The sequence below is a fragment of the Dermacentor albipictus genome, chromosome 9 (genome assembly GCF_038994185.2).
Source record: "Dermacentor albipictus isolate Rhodes 1998 colony chromosome 9, USDA_Dalb.pri_finalv2, whole genome shotgun sequence".
Classification (NCBI taxonomy): domain Eukaryota; kingdom Metazoa; phylum Arthropoda; class Arachnida; order Ixodida; family Ixodidae; genus Dermacentor; species Dermacentor albipictus.
The window spans coordinates 85,650,170-85,675,933 of record NC_091829.1 but is presented as its reverse complement, the minus strand read 5'-3'; the positions used below and the strand labels follow the sequence as shown (position 1 = coordinate 85,675,933).

General features: G+C 46.0%; 2 protein-coding genes across 3 annotated transcripts in view; one reads left to right on the top strand and one right to left on the bottom strand.

Moving 5' to 3' along the window:
* Positions 1-25,764, top strand: part of LOC139049464 (protein O-linked-mannose beta-1,2-N-acetylglucosaminyltransferase 1-like) — a 533,721-nt gene that overhangs the window by 133,922 nt on the left and 374,035 nt on the right. The gene's annotated exons all lie outside the window — the stretch shown is intronic.
* LOC139049857 (uncharacterized) lies at positions 443-24,413 on the bottom strand. 2 transcript variants are annotated; one of them, XM_070525692.1, is made up of 7 exons: positions 24,160-24,413; positions 22,008-22,205; positions 20,153-20,264; positions 11,579-11,890; positions 9,396-9,505; positions 3,292-3,380; positions 443-1,177 (listed from the first exon to the last, which is right to left on the bottom strand). In XM_070525692.1, exons 1-7 carry the CDS (start codon positions 24,258-24,260, stop codon positions 675-677), a joined length of 1,425 nt encoding a protein of 474 aa, XP_070381793.1. In that variant the 5' UTR covers positions 24,261-24,413; the 3' UTR covers positions 443-674. The 2 variants fall into 2 exon arrangements, with proteins under 2 accessions (XP_070381793.1, XP_070381794.1); XM_070525693.1 differs by having other exon boundaries at positions 20,153-20,261.

Sequence of the window (25,764 nt, the reverse complement as noted above, 5' to 3'; positions counted from 1 at the left end):
GAAGACCTTTTCCATCGTTGTGGTCGACTCCAGCGGCAAGATTTCCAATAGCGCCTCCATTCGCACTTCAGACCCCGCAGTCGCCGAGCAAGCCGCCATCGCCCTCGCCCTGCTAGACGGTCGTGGATCCGAGATCTATGGCGATTCCCAAACGGCAGTTAGAGCTTTTCAGAAGGGTTCGGACTGTTGGAATTGAACTGTTGAAAATTGGAACTTAGAAAGCTTGTCGGATGTCTAGTTGCTGCGACCAGCCGCGCGGCGCTGCCTCCCGCTTTAAGCGAAAAACTTTGCGTATACTTACCACGGTACTACGACATCACCGAGCTAGCCCTCAACCTTAAGTGTTTGGTCATTTTTCTCCAGGTGTGCCGACCCAATGGGTAGGGGTAAATCAGCCAGCTTCTCTCAAAGGCGGCTGTCGTCGAGAAAAGAACGACAGGCATCCGCCAAGTGCCAGCCACAGCCATCTCAAGGTGGCTTATATTCGGGACAGCCCAGCGCTCGCGCTCGCGTCACGGCCCGCGCCGCAGGGGCTGCCCGCACCCAACTGTGGCTGGTTACGTCGAGTAGGAAAGAAATAAAAAGAAACGTCGCATTGGGACGCCAGAACGCGTCCCACCAATCGAGTCCCGTCGCAAAACGGGAGCGGAGCAGCCGACGACGCGCGCTCGGCGTCACCGAAGTCCCGGCGCTCCGTCCCCGTCGTCCCAGTCGTCGCCTTCCTGCCACACTTTCTCAATCTCTACCGCGCCGCGGGACGCGTTGCCGCTCTCGCCGTCGCCCGGCCAGCTGGCGTCGGGCAGGCGGCCGTGGCTGCGGCGAGCCTGCACCAGGAACCAGTCGGCCCTCCGGCGAAGGGCGTCCCTCACCAGGGGCTGCGACATCGGCTCGGTCGGCTCGTGGTCGCCGCCGACCGCCATTGGCGGCCGCGGGGGCACGTCGGCATCGTCGTCGCCTCGGCCGGCGCGGGGCCAGCCGCGGCGAGCGGCTCTGGCTCGGGGCGGGTCGAAGCCGAAGCCGCCGCTGCCGGAGTAGTCGGGCTGATCGCGAGGCGTCCAGAAGCGCGACACCATCTGGCGCAGGCGCTGCTCGAACTCCTCGGCGCTCTCGGGCAGCGTGGGCTCGGGGGTCGTCGAGCTGCCGCGGCGGTGCGGGGACGGCGCCGCCTCGTCCACCGCTGTGAGAGAGCGAAGGGGAAAGGAAGTTCGCGCTAGTGATGAGGGAGAATGACGAGGGAAAGGGAAGTGATGAACGGGCGTCGAACAAGGATTCTCTACGAAAGCGATGTTCCGACTAGAGTATACATTCTGTGAACTTCTGTCTTGAGGGGGGCGAGCTTAATTTAGGTTACTAACAACCACATTGACAGGAGAGAATGAGCCCCGAGAAATCATTAAAGGAAACAGAACTGTTTAGTTTTTCAAGTAACACATAGAAATAATCAGGAAAACCATGTCCATGAAACGGTCGAGAACCTTGCCGCGGGCGAGAACCGAACCCACGCACTACGTTTACCGCGTGCGATTATGGGACTGTTAGGAAGCGCCACTCAAGGCGATGGCCGTGGATGTTGTCGAACATCCTTTCAACCGCAGGCGTCACGTAATGCGTGGAATTGCGTGTTTGTGTTTATGTGTATGTTCCAAGAAATAACGCTTGGAATGAAGTGTACAGCTCAATGACCCTAACAATAATCGTGTTTCGGTCTAAGGTGGTTGTAGACTAGCGGGCAAAGTGTGGTATCGGCGTCATGGAACACACAAAATGGGAACGTACATGCGAGTGTTATATATATATATATATATATATATATATATATATATATATATATATATATATATATATATATATATATATATATAATGCTATGGCCGAGAGGGTCATTGCAGGAGTAAAAGGAGGACCTGACCTTGAGGGAAACTGAGCCGCTTCGTGAATTAGCTCGTCAACTTAAGAGAAAGCCTTAGCTCGGGGCTAACGATTGCTTAGCTGATGAAACAAACGCAAAACGTTGAACTGCGTTCGTTACACGACCGTCAAACCCATCTGAATTATGTATGCTGCGTATAAAATAGCAAAGCCGACATCTACCGACCTACTGTTGTAAAGAAAATTTCAATTTACACCCGCGAATATCTTTACAATGATTGCCGAAAATTGATCAGTTAATAAACAACGCAGGAAAGAATCATGAATCCATAACACTGCACGAATAGCGGATCTAAATTATATAATCTGCGTCGGTTAGGTCGTCTACAGTAGACAAACAGAACATGTTAATTTTTAGCTTAAGCGGAAATGTTACGTTAGTACGTGAGTTATGGAAAAGCCACTCATAAGTTAGAGATACAATGCAGAATGCACGTATATTCCACCAATTTGCCCCTCCTTTAAGTGCTCCAATATATTTAGTTTGCAAAGTCATTGCACGGTATTTCTTTTTTTCTTCCTAACTGAGCTATAGAGCTGTCAGCTAGACTCTTTTGCTAACTTTTGTAAAAAAGAAGAGGGGTTGCCTAAATCTAAAATCTACTTCCAACAGTAGACAGATCTCCACATTTATTCTTTCTTACCTTAAATGCAACTGACTTAGTTTCCTGGTTCAATTGACACTGAACAAAACGACACCTTTGTCTATATATACCTCTCAGAAATTGGCCTTCTCGCAAAGCTTTTACATAAGCTGCACTTTACGATATAGAAAAGCCCCAACCGTCTCACTTGTAAATATGATTATCAGCTTCAGTCACGCATTTCATGTTTATTTGTGTCCACCTTAATTTTCCCACTCTCCCTCTCGAATATTTTACTCGCTCTTCCCACACCTATGCAGGGGTAGCCCGATAACCGTCGTCTGCATGCCGGCAAAAATTTCTTCCTTCCAGTAAAGAGCTCCTCTCTCTCTCTCTTCTATCTATCTATCTATCTATCTATCTATCTATCTATCTATCTATCTATCTATCTATCTATCTATCTATCTATCTATCTATCTATCTATCTATCTATCTATCTATCTATCTATCTATCTATCTATCTATCTATCTATCTATCTATCTATCTATCTATCTATCTATCTATCTATCTATCTATCTATCTATCTATCTATCTATCTCTCCACGTATAGATATGTACAGAGAGATAGAGATATCCCTCTCTCCTGTTTGTTCGTGTATTTCGAAGAGGAGCTGCCGTGGCGACGTTTCCTCTGAAGACGTGAGTCGTTCACCACGCGACAGTTGTCCTCCGAGGCCTAGGCAACCACAACGCGACCCCACATAGTCAGGCACTCACCGCTCCCGGCGACACCGGTGTAGTGCGTGGAGTTGGCGTCGGCCCGTGCCTGCCGCTTGCCCTGGCCCTTGTCGAACACCGACTTCACCCTGCGAGAGGGACGCGAGCCATCTATACATCCATACAGAACTGTGCCGGCCAATCGCGTTGCTGGACATGTACTGTTCGCGAAGGCGCGGCCGGGCAATGGCGCGGATACGAGCGACAACCTTTGCGAGCCCAGGCCATCTGGCTGCTTAAAAAAGCCTAGTGAGTCGGTCAGGCACAAGGGTTGAAATCTGGGCCAGTTGGTACATACTTGAACGAAAAAAACCAGTCAAAAACACAAAGGACAAGAGGAGAGGCTCACACCACAACGGCTGGACTATCAACTGAGTTTTATATAAAGCAGTTGATAGTTTAGCTCAGTTGATAGTTTATATATAAAGCTCAGTTGATAGTCCAGTCGTTGTGGTGTGGGCCTCTCCTCTTGTGTTTTTGTGTCCTTTGTGTTTTTGACTGGTTTTTTCGGTCACAGAGTGCGGCGAAAAGGGTTTGCAACCGAACGCGCCTTCCGAAGAACTTATTCCTAAAGAAATCGCATCCTTTGGGGCTCATCTTGTCCTTCGCAATAATCGTCATCGTGCGCGCGTTTTCTATTTTTTTTTTCTCTCTCGAACACGGTTCTCGGCGGTCACAAACGGCACACGGGCATCATAGCTATCAAAGTGATATAGCGTTCCGTGCGCTAAAGCAACGAGCGCTAAAGCAACGAGCGCATTGTGTTGAACAAAGGAAGCGTACGCACGATTGATGACCATTATAGACTAGGCAGGGACAACGTGGCCACAATTAGCACATGACCGGGGTAGTGTTGGAGATGTATGGGAGAGGCCTTTGCCCTGCAGTGGGCGTAACCAGGCTGACTATTATTATTATTATTATTATTATTATTATTATTATTATTATTATTATTATTATTATTATTATTATTATTATTATTATTATTATTATTATTGATGATGGTGATGATGATGATGATGATGATGATGATGATGATGATGATGATGATGATGATGATGATGATGATGGACTAGGCGCAAGGTAAGTGCCACTGTGTGCAAAATATTTTAGAGTTTATTCTTGCCAGTTAGTTCTTGCGGTGATTCTGCTGAGACGACTTGAAATTCATTAGAATGAGCTAAAGCGTTTGTGAGAATCCGGTGACTTCCGTTGTAAGGAATCTCGAAAATAAAGGAGACTAATAAGGACTGATGAGGCATCTTCATGGCAAACTCGAACGAATTAGTGCGCATCTGTGTGACCTTACATGATGATTAAAACGCTTGCCTTAACTACGAGTTGCATAGAGATGCGAGATCATCCGATGCAGCTTACATGCACGTTACGTGCACGTTACATTGGCTCTAACGAGTAAATTTCTGCATGAATGCAGCATGCAACTGGAAGAACATTCTGCTCAATTTAAGTTCTACTCAAATTTAAAAGTGGTGGGTGAAATAGGGGAATCCCGACATACTGACAAAATATCGCGAACACGTATTATTAATAATAACACACTTTTAATAATAATAATAATAATAATAATAATAATAATAATGTTTATTGCCACACAATATACAAAACAACACAAGCAGGCCGGTCTAAGCCTTAGTTGGCTTGTAGGACCGTGCCAATGAATATGATAGACAAGGCAAAAGATGTACAAAAATTGATGAGAGAAAAAGAAAAAAAAAACAAAAAAATGAAAGGCAAAAAATTAAGAACAAGATAACATTTGTTTATCTACATATAACAAAAAATTGAAGAGGTAAATATTGCGATGAAAAAAAAAAAGCGACGTACAAGAGGGTAATTTTACTCTAGCTGTTTTAAGATGTGTTTGAGCGTTCTTTTTGATGTCGCGTTAAATAACTCTTCTGGTAGTTTGTTAAATATGTCAGGCACATAAGCACAGCGTCTGGCCGCGCCATACCTTGTGGCTGAACGTGGAACAACATAACGGACATGCTTTCTTAGCTCCCTTGCGGCGGCACGTTTTTGTTTGAAATCGGAATTCCAGAAATGTTTAACGACTACTGTTTCTATAAGTAATGAATGGAAGTTTGGTAGCCCAAGTTCACGGAAGATGTTTGCAGATGTTACTATTGGGGAATTGTACGCAACGTTTTTAAGAATGTTTTTTAGAATCCGGTCAACTCTACATCTCCAACGATCCGAGCAAAAGCCAAAGACTGTAATGCCATACCTTAACACACTGTAACCTAGTGCCTGTGCTATAATCTTTTTTACACACAAGGGTGCAATACTTTTGATATTAAATAACAGCCAGGCTACTGACCTCAGTTTGGAACAAATAAGTGATAAGTGATGTTGCCACGATAAATTACTATCGAAATAGATTCCGAGATATTTCACACAATCCACGTATGGAATAGGTGCGCATTTACAATGAACACAGTCTGACTCATGCAGGTAGAGAGGCAAGTTAATAACAGTAGTCTTAAGTGGGGAGCGAAAACAAACAAGTTTTGTTTTTTGGGCATTTACAACAATTCCATTATTAGAGAACCAAAGCATTGCCTTGTGCACGTCATTTTGCAACATTTCAGTGGATGTTTTATAAGAAAGGTGTTTCGCTAATAATACAGTGTCGTCAGCATACTGGAATACTGAACATTTCGAAATTGCCAAAGGGAAGTCGTTAACAAAGATATTAAACAACAATGGTGACAAAATGGACCCCTGAGGAACTCCAGCTTTTACCGACAGCTTAGAACTAAATATACCCTTATCATCGGTAGAGACCACCTGAAATCTGTTGCTCAAATAATTTTCGAGGACTTTGTAAAAAGGCCCACGAAATCCCCAAAAATGCAGTTTACTTAACAAGATTTGATGATTCAGGGTGTCAAACGCTTTCGCTACATCTAAAAATAGCGCACATGTGAAAAGATTCTGATCAAATGCCGAAAACAGTTCATCTGAAAATTCCTCAAGCAGTGCCACAGTACCACGCCCTAAAACAAAACCAAACTGTCGATTGGTCAGGATAGAAAATTTGTTAAGAAAAGAAGACATAGTGTGGAAAAGAAATTTTTCTAAGACCTGAGCAATAATCGGCAATATTGAAATTGGCCGATAGTTTTCAATACTATCTTTCTTCCCTGACTTGTGTAGTGGTATAATAACTGCAGTTTTTAAGCATTCTGGAATTTCGTCGCCTTCCAAAAAACCATTCAGTATATGAAGGATAATATCTGACAGCGCATTGAAATTCCTCCTGATGGTGTGTAAAGAAATTCCATCATATCCAGTGGGCTTGTTAGGACGGAAACTGAAAATAATTGCCTCCAAATCACCCTTCAAAATTTTCGGAAGAAAAGCCGACGCAGATACAGAATGACCTAACGGTGAAGTGCTTGTATATGGAGAGAGGGCCCTTTGGGACGCGTTAACAAAGTGCCTGTTGAAAGCATCAGCCACTTCTGTGGGAGGTTGTTGAAAAACGCCGAAAATAGAACGGCTATTGGAACTCATTCCTCTGAGATGATTTACCAAAGACCAAGTTTTGCTTACATTATTTGAAGATTGTTGGAATTTATAAAAAAAGTAACGGCGTTTGGCGCCACGCAGAAGAGCAACAACTCTATTTCTTGCCGACTTGTATTCTAATCGCAGTCTTTGGTTTCTGGGATTTCTTTTGCAGCGTTTCCACAAGTTGTCTCGATACGAAATGGAAGCAAGTATTTCCGTGTTCATCCAGCAGTGACCCTTCCTTATCGGCTTAGCTATCAGCCGTGTGCAACGCAATTCAAAATTTTTCATTTGCATGCAGAACCTTTCATACACTTTGGCCGAAGAATCTTCTTTGGCTAAGGATGACCAGTCAAACGAAACGATAAGGTTATCAAGCTTGGATTGATTAACAGTAGGGACAAGGCATTTACGCTGCCCAGATCCAGTTTCCACCGATAACGTTCTAGACGCGTCTGGTAGAACTAGACGACATGCTACGAAATAGTGGTCCGCCATGCGTTGTAGAATAGTACATGACCTAAATGAACAGCAGGGAGCTCTGACCGCTATGTGATCTAAACAAGATTGCACTAGGCTAGTATTAACCAATTCCGCTCTAGTAGGAGCTGCAATTGTACATTCCAGACCATAAGCGGACAACGTAGATAAATAATCACAAACAGTCACTTTTTCAGGGCATAAAATATTGATATTCAAGTCTCCGATCAAGCAAAATTGGTCCACTGAGCTCCACTTCCGCAGAGCTTCTTCAAGCTCAGCAAGAAAACGTGACAGGCTGCATGAGGGTGGTCGATATATCGATAATATATGGACAGAAAATGACCTTTTACAAACTTTGACCATCATAGATTCGGCATGTACAAAAGATGCATCAATAGAAGAAACTTCACAGTTGTCGTTTACATAGAGAGCAATGCCCCCGCCACGACGCCCGCTTCGTGTAACAAAATGTGCGGAAAAGCCCTGTAATGTAAACGTATCAAGACAAGCCTGGGAAACATTGATTTCTGTAATCACAAATGCGTCTACAAAGTTAGCTGCCGATTCAGCCTGAAATTTAAATTCGTCCCAGTATTTACGAAGACTTCGAATATTAACGCTCATAATGGTAAAATCTTCATCAGAGCTGCACAGAAATTCTGTTTTAAATGAACTGAAGTCTGGTAGTTCACTGAAAGAAAAAGGCATGTTGGCTAAGCAATGTTTTCCAGGTCTGCTTGTTTACCAATTCGAACAAGAGACGCTGTTTCATTCTTTTTCACGAAGATCTTGCCTCCTTTCGTCCAACAAAACTGATAACCCTCCTCTTTTGCCTTCGTTCTCGCTTTCCAGAAGAGATCACGGTTAACTTTGGTCAAGTTATCATTGAAGTAGATCTTTGGAAAAGATGCACTTTCACGTAGTTTCTTCAGCTTTCCCCGCGCCTCAAGCCATTTTTCCTTCCAAATTACAGATTTAAAGCGCACCAAGACCACAGGTGTACCACTGATTTTGACTTTTAAGCGGTGTACGGCTGCAATATCGTCAGATGAAAACCCCGAGAGGTCCAGATTTTCTGCCATTTGCGTGATGGTTTGTGTTAGGCTTTCATTACTTTTCACTGGCAAACCGTGGATCTCAAGATTCTTTAGTCTGCTGTACTGCTCACTTTCATTTTGCTTTTCTTCTAGCTTTTGTATTACTGCTGCCTGAGTTACCACCGTTGTTTTCAGAGCTTCCAGTTTAGCGCAATCAGACATTTGACGTTCCTGAATGTCCTTTTGTTGTTTACAAACAGAATCATACTTCTCAGAAAAAAACGACACCGATCCTTCGAGTTCCTTAACGGTTTTCGATACAGCCGTGAACTCTTCCCGCAGTAGTAGGAGAGAATCAACCTTCTTATGCAGAATCGGCAATGATTGCAAACTTTTTCGGATTTCCCTTAGCTCATCCAACAGTGATGACTCAGAACCACTGTTATCCTCCAGTTCAGCCTCAGTGCCGCTGTTTAGTTTCTTGTTACTTCTGCACGTTTTACAGACCCACGCATCTCTCTTAGAATTCCCCATAGTAGTGAAAGTGTTAGCTGCTATTCCAGAACATGACTGTCCTAGATGATATGAATATTTGCATTGAGCACACACCATTACTTTTCCATCAGTAGGCAGAGCCTTATGACAGGAAATGCAGCTGTCGTCTTTTCCCATTGTTCACAGCGAAATAGTTGGATAATGTAAACATATGCTAATATACAACAGCAGGGAAACTAATCTACAAAACAGGCGTTATAATAATAATAATAATAATAATAATACAAAACATGACAGAAGTGTTTATTGCAAGAGCATATGCAGGTAACTTTGAACTATAGAAATCAGTAGAGCGGTAAGCACAAGCTACGCTAATGTCACTAAAGAAAAAAATGCAAAGTAAGATGGGTAAACAATTTTAGAAATCGCCGTATCGATGATCATAACTTGTTCTCGAGTGACGCTAAAAAAAATTTCCAAGCGCCGAGCATCCAGCAACGGCGTCCTCCATGATACGGCGGTGCGCGAGGGATAAGACCGACGGGGACTCGCCTGTGGATGAGGTCCTGCTCGAGCTGCGTGTTGTAGGCCAGCAGGAGCGCCAGCAGCACCACCGAGGTACCGCCCAGCGCCGTCAGCATCAGGCGCGCTCCGAGCTTGGACTGCGCGGGGCACCGCACCCTTTAGACACCGATACGTGGCATGCTTCATTAAAACTTCTTTCTGGTCGAGTTGGTGCATACTTGACATAAAAACTGTTACAGCGCAAACACATGCAACCACGAAGTATGAAGGACAGGACACACGCGCTGTGCCCTGTCCTTCATACTTTGTGATTGCATGTGTTTGAGCTGTAACAGTTTTTATGTCAAACGTGCCATGCCTTAGGGCTGATTTACGCTCAAGCCGCCCATCGCCGCAAGCCGCACCGCACGCGTGCGGTCGCGCGAAAAATTGCACGTATCCAGCACTTGTGCACAAATTAGCGTTTACATTGCATACGCAGTGTATACCTTACAGATTGTAAACTGAAATTTGTGCACAAGTGTTTGATACGTGCAATATTTCGGGCGACCGCACGCGCGTGAGGTGCGGCTTGCGGCAGCTCGAGCGTAAATCGGCCCTTACCATACGTCTCACGTATATAACCGCCCAATGTGGAAACTCGCATGCGTTAGTAGTAATCAGGTAAATATATCGTAAAATCGTGGCTTATCATATTTAAACGTTATTCGAATAATCGAAAACCACCAACATCACGACTGATATTTACCGTATATGGTAACACAAGCAATAGTTACTAACGTTATACTGCTATGACTATAAACTATAGCAGACAACAAGAAACCAATCTCACCCGTAGCAGTGCGTTATTTCATTAAGCCTGTTTTAATCAGCGATGGTGTACCCGCGAGCACCTGGACCGGAGGCATTCAAGCTAGAACCCTTCCCGCGCATGACGTTGCACTGAATCCGTGCATCGTCGTTTCCTACAACCATCCGCCGCGGCGGTGGCGTCTCGCGCGAAAGTGTACAACGGTACACTTTCGCGCAAACGAGTGGCGTCTTATACGAGCGTCAATAACTGGACTATATACTGCAGGCACGTAAAGGGCAGCGATTCCTTCTCGCTCGATTCCATTCCTTTCTCATTCTCCGGAGGCGACCGGCCGATCCCTGTCGTGACGCAAGGCGGAGCGCCGTTCGAACCACTGGAGAAGCAGGAAAAGGAATACTATATAGAATTCGGATGGAATCGTTGCGTTATCCCTGCCCCGAAGGTTCGTTTCCAGCTCGCTGCTTACACTGCGATGTCTAGCCCGCTGACATGGACGCACGCGAAACACTGAGCCTGCTACGACTCCCGTTACACGCGAACGACCTCGAAGGGACATGTGGCACAGCGCTGCGCATTAAAAATGTGCTGCACTCTAAAATAATTTACACCCTTAAAAGTATGTGTTTATAACTCACACCCTTTGGATGTCAGTTATATTACACCCTAAGGGTATGAGTTATAGCCACATTTACACCCTTTTTCACTCTTTAAGGGTGTAAATTATTTTACAGTGTGCATGCCGACGCTAAATGCTGCGGAACCACCGGACACATAACGGTACACTTTCGCGGAAACAAGTGGCGTCTTATACGAGCGTCAATAACTGGACTATATACTGCAGGCACGTAAAGGGCAGCGATTCCTTTTCGTTCGATTCCATTCCTTTCTCATTCTCCCGAGGCGACCGGCCGATATCCCTGTCGTGGCGCAAGGCGGAGCGCCGTTCGAACCACTGGAGAAGCAGGAAAAGGAATACTCTATAGAATTCGGATGGAATCGTTACGTTATACCTACCCCGATTTTCATGATAATGACAAAGTATCGCTAATACGTTATGCAGTGGGTGAGGTAAGATGTAGGTGAAAGGATTCACCTTCTTCTTCTCTTTATTTTTTTTTGTACCATTTGCTTCTTACAGTCGCGACCAAAAACAGGTATAAAGGGCACATTCAGATCGAATTCGTGGCCCACATATTCGCGAAAACTTCTTACGCCGGAAATGCACGTTCGTAAGACAAATTTCTGGCCAATCCTCTCTCGTGGGACATATTGGCGAAGGAGGCCCGGCCCACGGCAAAGAGCGTCACATAAGAACGAAGACCTTTGTGAATTCGCCCTCCCCCCCCCCCTCTCCGGCCCCCGGGGATTACACTCCGCGAGCAGTCGAGACACGCACGTGGCGGCGGAGGCGTCTCGGTTCGCCCGTGTTGGTTCGGCTGCTGCCGACGCTTCGGCGGTCCTGGCTGGCGTCGTCGGCGGCGCCCTTCCTCCGGCCGCGGTGCTCGGGCCCGACGTCGTCGTCCTCGTCGCACGCCGTGGAGGAGGAGGAAGGTGAGGACGAGGAACGGCAGCCGGCGGCGGCGCACGAGGTGGCGGCGTGCGGGACGCCGACGGGCGAGCTAAGCCTCGTGACGCCGGTGCGCAGTTCGTCCCGGACGCTAGGGAATCCGTCGCCCCCGACGGGGGTCGGGGGCCGCCGGCGCCGGTTCTGCGTTGCAACACCGAGAGAGAGAGAGAGAGAGAGAGAAACAACTTTATTTGCCACTGAAGGGTAGGAAGTTAGGGCAGGTAGGCCTAGTGTGGCTGCCAGGTGGGGCCGACGTCTTGGGCCCACGAGACGAGTGTCAGTTGCGTTTTCTTGTCTGCTCTTATCAGCAGCTGTTTCCAACCCTCCTCGGAGGGAGCTGGCAGTAATGATTGTACCGAGAGAGGGTCGCACCCGAACGACACCTGTACACTCGAGGACGTTATTAAGAGAGGAAGCTTTAGCTCGGGTCCAACTCCGACGCGGCCTATTCGAATGCACGTAAAACGCAGAAATGCTTTTTCCGATTTCAATGAAATTTGTTGAATTTGAGAGTGAAAGTTAAATTCTAGTGACTGTTGCAAGCGGTATTTCTATTTTGGGCCTGAATCTTGTTAAAAAGATTTTCCGAGTGTCGAAAGCTTGAAAAACAAAATAGCAGCGCGAAGTTTACAAATTAATAGCCCTGCATCAAGAACAGATATCGTGGTTCTGTAAAGGGCATCCATTAGATCATTCAAAGTGGACAAATTCTGTATGTCAATTTATATTTTACGTGAATTGTTACGTTCTGCACAAGGGTTCAGCAAAAGCTGTATTTCCGTATTAATAAATTTCTTCAGATTCATGTGAAACAAATTTTGTCCGCTTTAAGTGTACTATCATATGCAATTAACATAATTGTGATATCATTTCTCATTACGGAGTTACGGAGTTTAAACTTGGTAGTAGTCGTTTTCTGAAAATTCGCGATTTTTGCTTATCTTTATTATAAAATTGACGACCTAAATAAAAATTCCACTCCAACAGTCACTATATTGTAAGTTTTTCTTTTAAATGCAAAAAACCTCGTCAAATTTTGTGCAGTGGCTGCCATGAAAAACGAATTCTCCTTTTACATGTACATGTATGGGAGTCCCCCTGACAGTTTCCAACTTTGGGACTCCCTGTGTAGCGCTAATTCTGTATACAATTCTTTGTAAAGCTGACATCGTTGATGAACAAAACTTGAAACTTGAAACATGCACTTAAATAGGAGCACCCGAGCTAAAGCTTCCTCTTAATGCCGACTCGCATACGACGAACGTTAAAAGCGCCATTTTTTTTAAATTACCGAGGTTAGGCTTCATTCACACAGCCATCATATACGCAGTGGTACGTGTTGCTGAGCTTGTTGGTTCACAGTGAACAATTTCAGACCGTAAGACCTGTGCCCGAAACGGAAATAAATATGGGAGGGGACGAAGCGAGCGCTCGATCACATTCTCCCTTCCCTTTTTATTACCTTTTTTTGCGTTAAGTGGCCAAATATCTTATGGTTTGTAATTGCTCATCATATGCGTCCGTTTTTTTTTTATTTACAGACTGGTTAGGAACGCTATGTCATAACAGACGCCGCTGCCGGGATGGTGACGGGACGGGGCGTACGACGGCTACGCAAATCGGGCCCAAGAGGCTGGATTAATTAATTAATTTATGGGGTTTTACGTGTCAAAACCACTTTCTGATTATGAGGCACGCCCTAGTGGAGGACTCCGGAAATTTCGACCACCTGGGGTTCTTTAACGGGCACCTAAATCGAAGTACACGGGTGTTTTTGCATTTCGCCCCCATCAAAATGCGGCCGCCGTAGCTGGAGGCCGGATCTCTAAATGCAAGCGGTGTTGTGGGGACGCTCGAGTCTCTCTCTCTCGTCCCCTGATGTTGCTTTCCCCGCATGGCTGTCGCGTGTCTCCTGGCATCCTGCTTTTCCGCGTAGCACATGTCGCGCTGCAAGTCGGTGTAGTTGCGGAATAGTACGAGAGAGGGCGCGAGTGCTCCTACGCTGGCGCCACCTGGCGGCGGGAATATCGGGGCGCAAGAGGAACTGGCTTTCTCCTTTTGGGGAGAGGGACCTCGTCGCGCGCCGAGGGACCGCGCACAAGGCAGTCCCGCGGCCGCCTTCCCCTTCGCTCCTGTGGAGCCTTGGAATAGGGGCCCACCCTTGCTGAAGAGAAGTCTCAAGTCGCCAGCGCCAAGAAGATGAAGACGACGGAGACCTCGTGACCGCGAAACTCTTGAAAGACTCAATAAAAGTTTTCACTCACTCGCTCACTCCCCTTCGCTCATGTGCGTCTCCATTCCCGCGTTGGTGTCTATTCTGGGGCGACCACAATCACTAGGTACCTTTACGCCATGAATATCACTCTATTTCTCAGCGTGTTCCACCGGAATGTTTCATTTGTTGTGCAATTCGGCTAGATGGTTATCTTTTAGAAGATGCACTAAATGCACTTTTGTGTTTGTTAGCACCACTGTGCACTAGTCTGTGTCCTTTGTTCCATAGAGCGCTTGAGGCAACACAGTGGAAGAACGGAACTATCTCAGGAACTCGGAGACCAAGATGCAACATCACATTATGGAGGCTAGCGCAAACTATCTCAGGAACTCAGAGACCCAGATGCGACATCACATTATGGAGGTTAGCGTAATCACGTGGCATACGTTGGTACGTTGATACTTCATCCTGTAATTTCGGGTGTTCAGCTCGACGTATATTATAGGACAGGCACGTACCCAGGATTTTTTTTCGGGGGGGGGGGGGCCCACCACCACCATCATCATCATCATCATCATCATCATCATCATCATCATCATCCTGTTTTATGTCCACTGTAGGACGAAGGCCTCTTCCTGCGATTTCCAATTACCCCTGTCCTGCGCCAACCGATTCCAACTAGCGCCCACGAATTTCCTAATTTCATCGCTCCACCTAATGTTTTGTCGTCCTCGATTGCGTTTCCCTTCTCTTGGTACGTCCGGTTGGCTACCCTACACCTCCCCTTGGTACCCATTCTGTAACCCTAATGGTCCAACGGTTATCTAACCGGCGCATTACATGACCTGCCCAGCTACATTTTTTCCTCTTGATGTCACTTAGAATATCGTCTATACCCGTTCGCTCTCTGATCCAAACCGCTCTCTTTCTCTCTCTTAACGTTATGCCTAGGAAACTTCGTTCGATCGCTCCTTGCGCGGTCCTTAACTTGCTCTCAAGTCTCTGCCCCATATGTCAGCACTGGCAAAATGCACTGATTGCACACCTTACTTTTCAATAATAATGGTAAGCTTCCAGTCAGGAGCTGGCAATGTTTGCCGTATGCGACCCAACCTATTTTTATTCTTCTGTGAATTTCCTTCTGATGATCTGGGTTCCCTGTGATTAATTGACCTAGGTAACCGTATTCCTTCACAGTCTCTAGTGGCCGACTGGCGATCCTGATCTCTTGTTTCTTTGCCCGGCTATTTATCATTATCTTCATCTTCTGCATATTAATATTCAACCCCGCTCTTACACTCTCTCTGTTAGGTCTCCAATCATTTGTTGTAACTCGTCTGCATTGTTGTTGAATAGAACAACGCCATCGGCAAACCGAAGGTTGCTGAGATATCTGCCGTCGATCTTTACTCCTAAGCCTTTCCAGCTTAATAGCTTGAATTCTTCTAAGCACGCAGTGAATAGCTTTGGAGAAATTGTGTCTCCCTGTCTGACCCCTTTCTCTATAGGTATCTCCCTGCTTTTGTTGTGTAGAATTAAGGTAGCTGTAGAACCTCGGTAGATATTCTTACGCGAAGGACGAGTCAGTAAGACGAGAAACTATTTACAGAATAAATTTACAACAACGGTTGCAGCGCTGACCGGTTAGATTCACAGCGCGAGCCCAGTTCGTTCTTCCTCCTCTTTTCTGGAGTGATGGCGCCTACGCGCCTCGTTCAAACAAACAAATACCACACGCATGTAGCAATATTTTCCAAGCTTTTTACGTAAGCGTTCTGTACTCCTTGATTACGTAGTGCCTCTATGATTGCTGGTATCTCTACTGAATCAAATGCCTTTTCGTAATCTATATAAGCCACATAGAGAGGCTTATTGTACTCTGCAGATTTCGCGATAACCTGATTGATGACATGGATGTGATCCATTATAAAGTATCTCTTCCTGAAGCCAGCCTGTTCCCTTGGTTGTCAAAATCTAGTGTTGACCTCATTCTATTGGATGTTGTTTTGGTAAATATTTTATAAAATACTGGGAGCAAGCTAATGGTCCCATAATTTTTCAGTTCTTTAACGTCTCCTCTTTTGTGGATTAGTATAATGTCTGCATTCTTCCAGTGTACTGGGACCTTTGCAGTCGATAGACACTTCGTATAAAGATCCGCCAGTTTTCCAAGCATTATGTCTTCTCCATCTTTGATTAAATCAACTGTTATTCCACCTTCTCCTCCCGCTCTTCATCGTTTCATGTCTTGCAGGGCCCTTCTGACCTCATCGCTAGTTATAGGAGAGTTTCTGTATCCTGTTCACTACTGTTTCTAAGTGAGGTATCGTGACTCCTCTGGGTACTGTATACAGGTCCGCTTAGAATGTTTCCCCTGCTTTTACTATATCTTCGAGATTGCTGATGATATTATCCTTCTTATCTTTTAGTGCATACATCATGGTTTGTCCTGTGCCTGGTTTCTTTTCTACTGATTTCAGGCTGCGTTCATTTCTTACGGCTTCTTCAGTCTTTCTCATGTTATAGTTTCGAATATCAGTTATTTTCACCTTGTTGATCAGTTTTGACAGTTCCGCGAATAGCGTAACGCTGTGCGGCCGCCAGTACCACACAACCGCGTAGAGCGCAGGACTCTGGGATTCTAGACGTATTGCGCTCACCGCGAAAGGTTAGAAAAACACCCACATAAGCACAGCAGAGAAGTGGCTACGTGAGGCGGTTCCACCGATAACTGTAGAAGCGTCATTCAAAACAAGTAATTGTTCTCCACTTCCGGCGGCGTTTTCCCTACTTCCTTTTTAAATAAAAAGATGTTGATCCATAAATATTCTCATAAACAATGGATAACTTTTTTTATTATTCGCTTTTGCGTGCAGTTTGGTTGTTGCCTTGGCTCTCTCCCTTAGTAGATCGCTTAATTTCTCAACTCCTTGCGATTTTTGTTTCCAGTTGCCTATTTTGCACGAAAAGTGCTATACAATTAGGGAAAAACAGATGAGGTAACGGGCGACAGCCATCTTGCTTATGGGTTTAAGGGTTATTTCAGGGTTTCATGATGGACGCTCTTTCACATTTTTTTATTTCCCACCTTATCTAACCCATATCACGTCTGTATGATTCCGGGCATCTGCCAGCGTCGCGGCGAGCCGTAACTCAAGAAAACAATGAAGCAAAGGGATAGGTTAAACGGAATTGGCGTTTTCTCCGGCCGCAACTCGTTTCATGAGAGTACAGACCAGCTGAGTAACAGCCGCATTCCTCTCCTGGTCCCAGGATCAGCCTAGACAAAGAAGGTTGAACTAACAAAAGCAACAGCTATGCGCGTGACGGTTGAACAGATGGTGACAACTGAACGCATCTCAAGTTAATCGCGCCGGCGCAGAATCTATGAGAAAACTGTCCTTCACATTACAAGAGATGCCGATAACTACCACCATATAAAAGGAGTGAAAAAGGCAGCATAATGCTGACCGATGAACAGCTGCCAAGTCTCAACATTGATCTGGCGGCGCTTTAGGAATGTGTGAGGAGTGGTGGCGTGGTTGGGGAGGGGGGGGGGGGGTATGCCACTTGATATCGGGGGGGGGGCCCGGGCCCCCCTGCCCCCCCCCCCCCCTGGGTACGTGCCTGTTATAGGAAGAGCACTTTGCAGGTGCTTTTATTTTTCGTCTGCGACCACACAACAGTCCAGACGAAATCTGCAGGAATTTTGACAGAGGCAGATGGCAATGATGCGCTTCAATTTCGCGCAGGTCCACGTGCATTACTTTATATCTGGGCTGGATATTTTGTGTATTCGCGTGCTAGCTAATTTTGAAAAGGATTAATAAAAGTTGCCCGAACCCAATTGGGTACTAAGGGACTGTGAAGGTTTATTTTAAGGGTGCGATTAATGGTATAGAGAACGAACGTCCTCGCATTTCAACGGCATCTAAATACAGTCGCTGCTGTTCAGAATCGAACCCTCAACCTTGTTCTCGGCAGCATAACTCCATACACGCTCAATCAACGTTGGGCAGGCACAATAAAGAAGCATCTTTCCGTTAACTGCTAGGTTGTTAGGACTGCTAAACTCGCAACAGCCATACACGAAGGGGAAAAAAAGACTAGAAGGTAACGTCACGTGCCAGTTTTGAAACATGATGGTTATATAATAAAAGAACTACTTGTCGGAAACAAGCCGTCGTAGGAAGGCGACAATTTCTTGGAGGCGAGTGCATCGAGACTATGGAAGAAAGTAGAGCGGGTAGTGAGGACCGATCACCAGGAGGACGTCAGTAAAAGCTACCAGGAACCAAACGAAGTCTTGAAAGGTCCGGTAACCGTGGAGGGCCTGCTTCCCAAGAGTCAATGCTCAAATGGTCTCGAAGGAGGAGGGGTGACGTTAGGGGAGGCGATGTCAGCTTACCGAGGCTAACTGCCTGACGTCGTGCGCCCTGGTAATTTTTTTTGTTTTTTTCCCTGCCTCCATGGCGGCGGTGAAAAGCAAGCTACAGTTACAGTGATTCCGCACACGTGTTCTTGCGCCAAGTAGTCCGGCATTGTTTGACAGCGCTTTGTGTTTCGGCTTGCGGAAGCAGATACTGCATCAGCGTGGCAGGCGCACCACTTGTCGTGGCTTCGCATTTGCCAAAATCACCGAAGAGAAAACCGGAAAAAAAATTATTTGGCCTTGTGCGGATCTTTTTTTGTGTCTTATACTTAATTGCTGCAGTTAACCAATGTTTGTGTTTCTGTTCTCCAGCTAAAAAAAAATGTAAATTAGATTGCGGGTCTGTTTTGAGGAGAGCTATTCTGAGCGAGTATAGGTTGCGAGCCAGAGGTTCACGACGCATTCTTTTCTTCGTTGTTATTTACTCAGCTTCAGGACATTATAACGGGCGTTTTTCTTTTCTTCGTGGTAAAGAAAAGTTTAAAAATCGCCAGTAGCATATAACAAATCTACTCACTGAGACAGACTACTCGAAGAGGCAGACATTACCTAGAAAGCAAATCAAAATGTATATTTGACACATTACTGAAATTCCGTTAATCAACTTTCAGAATAATTACTTTAGCGCACATATCGCATTAACGCAATCAAGCCAGTGATGGAGGAATTTCGAAGCTAGAAACAGTTATGAGATACAGGCTGTAATTTGTTGTTAAAGGCTGTTGTTTAATTTTACTCTTTAAACAAAATGCTTTTTTGTGCCAGGAGGCTCCAATATCGCTGTAACGCCAATGCATTTTGTCGCAGACTTTGGCAATGCATGTCTCGGAAATGTTGTCATCCTCGGGATTCTTTCCAAGTGGATATCACTTTGAACGTCACCGACTACAGTTCGAAAAATTGCAATGATGTTCAGTAATGTAAATAGTTTAAAATTAATTGCAAGACAGCGTTAATTAGTGAAATATTTATTTCGAGCTTTCGTGCAAACAGTGCCCGCCTCTGAGAGTAATCTCGCTCAAGAAGTAAAATAGTCTTAGATGCTAGGGACGATTTTTTAAAAAAAATTTCGTTAACGATAAAAGAAACGAAACACGCCGTATACATTTTAAACATCATGCTGCAGTCGTTTGATATGTCTTACTGTGTATCAAGCAGTAAGCTCCAGGCTAGCTCTGTTTTTGTAGTAGCTGCATATTAGCAGCCCGACGCAAGTGCGGTGTGACAGAGACGCCCGTGGACCAACCTCTTTAGCGGGCATAAACCACGAAACCAGAAGGGAGAAGTAAAGCCCACGCTTTAACTTCCAGCTAACGTTTTCTAACTGAAAACATGTTATACATATAGCAGAAGCCGCACTAATGTTTATAAAGTTTGAACCTTGCCCTTTGGGAACATCTGTGGAATACTCTTTTCTGGTAAATACGCATTTACGGCACCTAATCGTAACTTCCCTGCCGCGTTATAGCATCGTTTTGGCCAGGATTAAAATCCTTTGAAATTAAAATGACGCCCGTTGATTTACTCTGGTGCACTGCGGCGAAATTCGACAGATGGGCGAATGGGCTAGGTCCAAAATTCCTGGGTATGTTAGAATCTGTACCACAAACGGTTCCAGGTCATAAAACGAACAGAAGCCGACAACCGCAGCACAAAAAGAAGCGGGGGCGAAATGCAAGTAACATGACGTAGTTTGTGCGTCAGCCGTCAGGCACACTCTCTTGCGCAAACATGTCGAGCCGATGCCCATGTGTACCTGTCGCTTGGAGGCTGCGGCCGCGGCAGCAGCCATGGGTCCCGGAGCCACAACCACGACGCATGCACCTCCGCCTTCGTCAAAGGTCAGGTGGTGGTCATGTGGCCGTCTCCTTGTCGTGAGTGTAAGATAAGCATAGGGCAAACATGAGAAACAAAGCCGCACTGAAATCCAAAGTCAAGGTGGGGGCGCCGACATATGGAAACACACTGTAGGATAGAAGTTGTATAAACAGGGATAAAGCGGCCGTCCTGCCTGAGGTCCTTTACCCCTGTTTGTGTAACTCCTGTGACAAGGTCGCGTTGAAGGTATTCAGCGAAAGTACAGCGTTTAAACTATCGTGTGTGGTCGCGTGACTAGAATCGAAGTTCACGGATTTAGGACACATTCACTCCCCGCATGCGCAATCGTTGCGAATTGTTGCGTTTGTAAAGCCACATATTCACTCTTAAAGACAGGTTGTCATTACTTTTCTGTTGACACACGAAGGTTGTGGGATCGTTCCCCCCCCCCCTGCGGCAATTAAGTTGTTCTGTCATCCGTTTTCATTTCCATTAATTTATCGTTTCTTTACTTCATTTATTAAGCACAAGTAATTTGCCCTATGTTGTCCTTGGTGGCAGTGTTTGTTGGCTTCTTATGATATGACTAATAAAAATCGGGCCCCTCGGTTAACTCCCTTTCTTCTCGTTTGTTTACTACCTTGGTGTAACTGCAGTTGGTAACTGCATGCAGTCAGTTACCAATGTTACTAACTCTGCAGAGTTAGTAACATGTTACTAACTTGTTAGTTAGTTAGTTAGTTAGTTAGTTAGTTAGTTAGTTAGTTAGTTAGTTAGTTAGTTAGTTAGTTAGTTAGTTAGTTACCAATGTTACTAACTCTGCAGAGTTAGTAACATAACTGACAAAAAGAGCTCGCTGCTTTTACAAATGGGTTTCAGCTACCAATTCCAAACGCACTTGGCATTACCGGATGCAACGTTTCCAGCCAATAACGCGTAAATCGGACTAGCTCTGGCGTATTCCAATGTGGGCCCGATATATGAGTTACATATTATAGAGACTTTGTATCTCTGATGCTAACGGCGTTTGGAATTACTAGCTGAAACGCATTTGTAAAATCGAGTAGCTTTTTTTTTTGTCAGTAACGTTACTAACTCTACCGTTACCAACTGCAGGAAATAGTATGACAGCCGGTTACAGTGAAGACAACAACCTTCGTTTTCTTTTTTTCAAGAGTGTTCACAAATTGTCGATTTGAAGCATTTGAAATCGGAATTACGACGTTTAGGGCAAATTCGTATACTAACCATAATTCTCGCGTTTACTGAACCGCCACGCTTGCAGTTCCCCTGGGCACTATAGCGCGAGAGTTCTCTCTTAGTACTAATTTTTTTTTATATATGACTCTCGCGTGACCAGCCTCGAAAGCTAACAGACGAAACGAGGTAAACGCGTAACACGTAGAGATAGATAGATAGATAGATAGATAGATAGATAGATAGATAGATAGATAGATAGATAGATAGATAGATAGATAGATAGATAGATAGATAGATAGATAGATAGATAGATAGATAGATAGATAGATAGATAGATAGATAGATAGATAGATAGATAGATAGATAGATTAGACAGACAGACAGACAGACAGACAGACAGATAGACAGATAGATAGATAGATAGATAGATAGATAGATAGATAGATAGATAGATAGATAGATAGATAGATAGATAGATAGATAGATAGATAGATAGATAGATAGATAGATAGATAGATAGATAGATAGATAGATAGATAGATAGATAGATAGATAGATAGATTGTGAAGAGGAAGAGACGCGTTGCCACGTACTCGTAGCCACGCCTCCGTTCGTCGTCGTCGTCGTCCTCGCCGTCGAAGCTGGTCGTCCCGGTCTGGGCTGCCGTCGACGGCCTCGAAGTGGGCGTCGGCGGCGACGACCGCGTCCGCGGGGGCATGCGCCCTCCCCCCGGCACGAGGAGAGGCCTGAACGGGGGGGCTCGCGCTCCGGAAACAGCCTGTGGTTGTCTCCTGCGCAACGCGGGATCCGAGCGTGGGGGACCAGTTCTGAAACGTCGCCCTTTCGCTTCCGGCGCTGGCGCCCCTTAGATTATACAGGGGGCCCTTGCGCTTTGTGGTGTGACGTCCATACCGAAAAAAAATACGCATGTGCCCCATGATCGTCATCTCTAGTATTATCAACGTATGCGGGCAGCCCTTACAAAATATACCCAATGTTCGCATGTATCTATGCATGGATGGGAAAATGCGGGCAACTGATGAATAGTGAAAAGAAGTATAGCGTTGGAATAGAACGGTACGTTACGCCATCCGGGCCCAGCCTTCTTCCTGGCGCCTCCATATATGCCGAGAAGACATGATGATCAACGTGACAATCATCCCTGTAACGGACGGTGCGAAAAGTGGACGAAGTACCCTGAGCAACCCTGGAAGACGACCGGGTTAAGCACTGCCAGCGTACCTTAATGGCTCTCGGCATCTTGTGTGACGTCACAGCTCTAAACGCGCAGGCCTTCTATACCTACAAGGTGTTGCTTCAGGACGGAAGATGCACCATCAAGAACAACCAAGCCAGCGGCGCCGCCTTTGTAGTCCGACTATGCTGTCAGCCTGAAAATATCCTACTGTGTTTCAATGGTAAACTGAATCTTAATGCCATTATACTTTTAGGAGCAGTTTGCCCGTGGTCTGGGGGATGTCAGGAGATGGTGCAAGCCGTCACGCCTCTCATTGCGCCACCAATTGGGGGTTGACAACCTTATGTCATCCTAGTTCCTTATTTCTTAATCTACACTTGGCAAGTAAAGCTACGGAACCCTTGAGCAAGCAGCGCATTTTTTCCACAGCTCTCAAGACGGCTCTCGAGAACACGGGAATGGCCGCTATCGGGTGTTCTTGCTTCCTACAGCAAAACCAACCGTTCAGATCTTTTTTTGTGTGTGTGTCATTCAAAACTATGGCAAGATAGCCACTGTTAAATACCGCTGCGTAGAATCAGTTACTTGCAGCTCAAGACGACGCCCATGAGAGTAATTGCACCCATTTCCCCGAGCTTCCGTGGTCCACCACCAGTACTATACCGAACAGTGAAGCCCTACAACAGTTGCCGGTATCCTCACAGCGACTTCCACGTGATTCGCGACGTTAGCGCTTTAGGTTTTGCTCGGTTCAAAGAATGGAAGCTAAAAGTAAGCGTTAGCAAGTCGCCCCCTGTGTGAGCGCTTTTAGTCGTGCCGCAGCAAGCCTTTGCCTATATACTCAATAGGACACACGTAGGCTATAGCGAGTACTGTTGTTGGAAGCGTGACAGGTGTTAGAATACGCTGTACGTCAGTCTGTGGGGCATTTACTTTGCATACTAACGAGCATTCCACTACTCTACGCTTCGTGAAGGCCTGCACATGCAGGCCTTCAAGGCCTGCGTGAAGGCCAAGAAGGCCCGCAGAAGGCCTGCAGAAGGCCAAGAAGGCCTGCATGAATGGCGAGCATTCCACTACTCTGCGCTTCTTGAAGGCCTGCTCATGCAGGCCTAAGCGGACCAACGCACTGTGATGTCCACGCATGCACTGAGCTGGATGTCCCGGAGCGGTAGCGACCATGCGCCGTTTGCGCCACCTGTTATCTGTGTATCAGTGCGTCACGATAATTAAGCGGGCCTTCATACGAGGGGTTCTTCGACTATTCACACTCCTCCTTCCTTCTATGACATCGAACGCCGGCCTGCTACTACCTGCGGTGTGATCCCCCTCCCCTACCCCCCCCCCCCTCGTTCTACGGCGGCGTCACCGTCGCCACTTGGGCCAGTACCGCCGACGACACAACGCACCACGTCAGCAAAGAACAAAGTAAGCTAACCGAAACCAATAACTAAGCTATGCTAAGCTAAAGTCGAAGCCACGAAGTCTAACGTTCTTCTGCTTTAGCCACAACGCCAAAGGCGTGGCAGCGTTGGTATGTACGTTACCTGGACCACGCATCGCCCTCGGCTGGGATGCTGGCGGCGCTTGAAGTGGGCGTGGTCAGGGTCCTCCCCCGGTTCAAGTGGCTTCTCGGGATGCGAAACATGGCCTTCTGGTGCGCGAACGTGCAGTGTTCGAATCGTTCTTCTGTCTCGGGCGTCTCGGTCGGTGGCGGTATGTCGCGCGCTGGTCTCCTTCGTCGTTGTCGCCTCCTTGTCCCTCGCCGTTAGCGCGCGCCCCCTTGTTCTTGCGTCCAAACTCTGGCTCATACTCACTACGGCGGATTGGTCAAGAAGCGGGCACTCTAACCTCCACAGGTCTGGTCTGGTCCCCTAACCATTATGCTCATCCTGTGGCGAAGCGGAGACAATAGACCATTTCTTGTTGTCTTGCAGACGTTTTTCTGTTATGAGAAAACGACTACTCGAAATCCCGCTTCGCTCTATTGGTCTAACTTTATCAGTGCCTGTGATCCTATCTTTCGGAGCCTCCATTATTGGGTTCATCCACAGAAATGTTTGCTTGGCATTCCAAAATTACCTAATTGAAACCAATTGATTTCCATGTTAGAGTGATCGTTCTCCCTCCCAAGCACAGCTTTCTTTTATTTCTTATCTATTATTAATTATTATTATCTTTATTATTATTATTATTTTATACCCGGTTTTCATCTGATTATTTCCTTTTTTCTCCAAACACAAAACGTTTACTTTTAAACTCCAACGCTCAAATTTTTGACTCCCTTGTTATTATTATTATTTTTATGCACCTAATTGAATCACCCGATTCTTGGCCAATCCCCCACTGTGGGTATGTGCCACGGCCACTTAGGACAACAACAACAACACCATGTGTGTTCTTTTGTTAGGTTTATGACAAAAACAAAATTTTCTGTAGCAGAGCGTAGGTTAAGGAAAGGCAAACTTAGAAAATCGAAAAAGAAAACTGGCGTAAGCTAGGCAATGCGTTCGTCCATCCAAGCAGGAATGGTCCCGTTTGTAAGAGCTCAGCATGGCCGTGATAGGTATAATTTGCCAAACTGAAATAAGTGTTCATCAGGAGTTGTAAGGCTCCCGAATGCGTAATGCGTTGCAGCAATTTCTTTCTTGTTCGGCTGTGCCCCAACTTTTCGTGCAGGCTGCCGGGTGGCTAAAGGAAAGGCACCGTTATGGCTCAGTCAAAGCTTGCGCATGCGTGACTCTCGGCAAGGAAAGTGTTAACGTCCATACTGTAATTTGATTTCGATTTCTGATGACAAGAGCAGCTGTGCAAGCGCCCTGCGTTTGATATGCATAAACAAACCACGTGTTTGTAAAAGAAACAGGCATAGTTCAGGCGAAACAAACGTGGTGAGCGCGTTGGTGCGCTTCCATTCTTCTTCGCGTTTCACCGCTTTGAACAATGTTCTTTTTTCTATAGCGGCCACAACCATTGCTAAGACCTCGCGCGTGATCTTATGCATCATTTCCTTGGTTGTAGAAAAGCCGTGGCAATACTGGAGGCCGTGGCGGCATAGTCTCATTTCAGCTCACACCACCGGTATGCGTCACATGAGCGGTTAAACCGTGTAGGTCTACTGGGTTTATATTGGCGACTGTTCACCTCTGTTT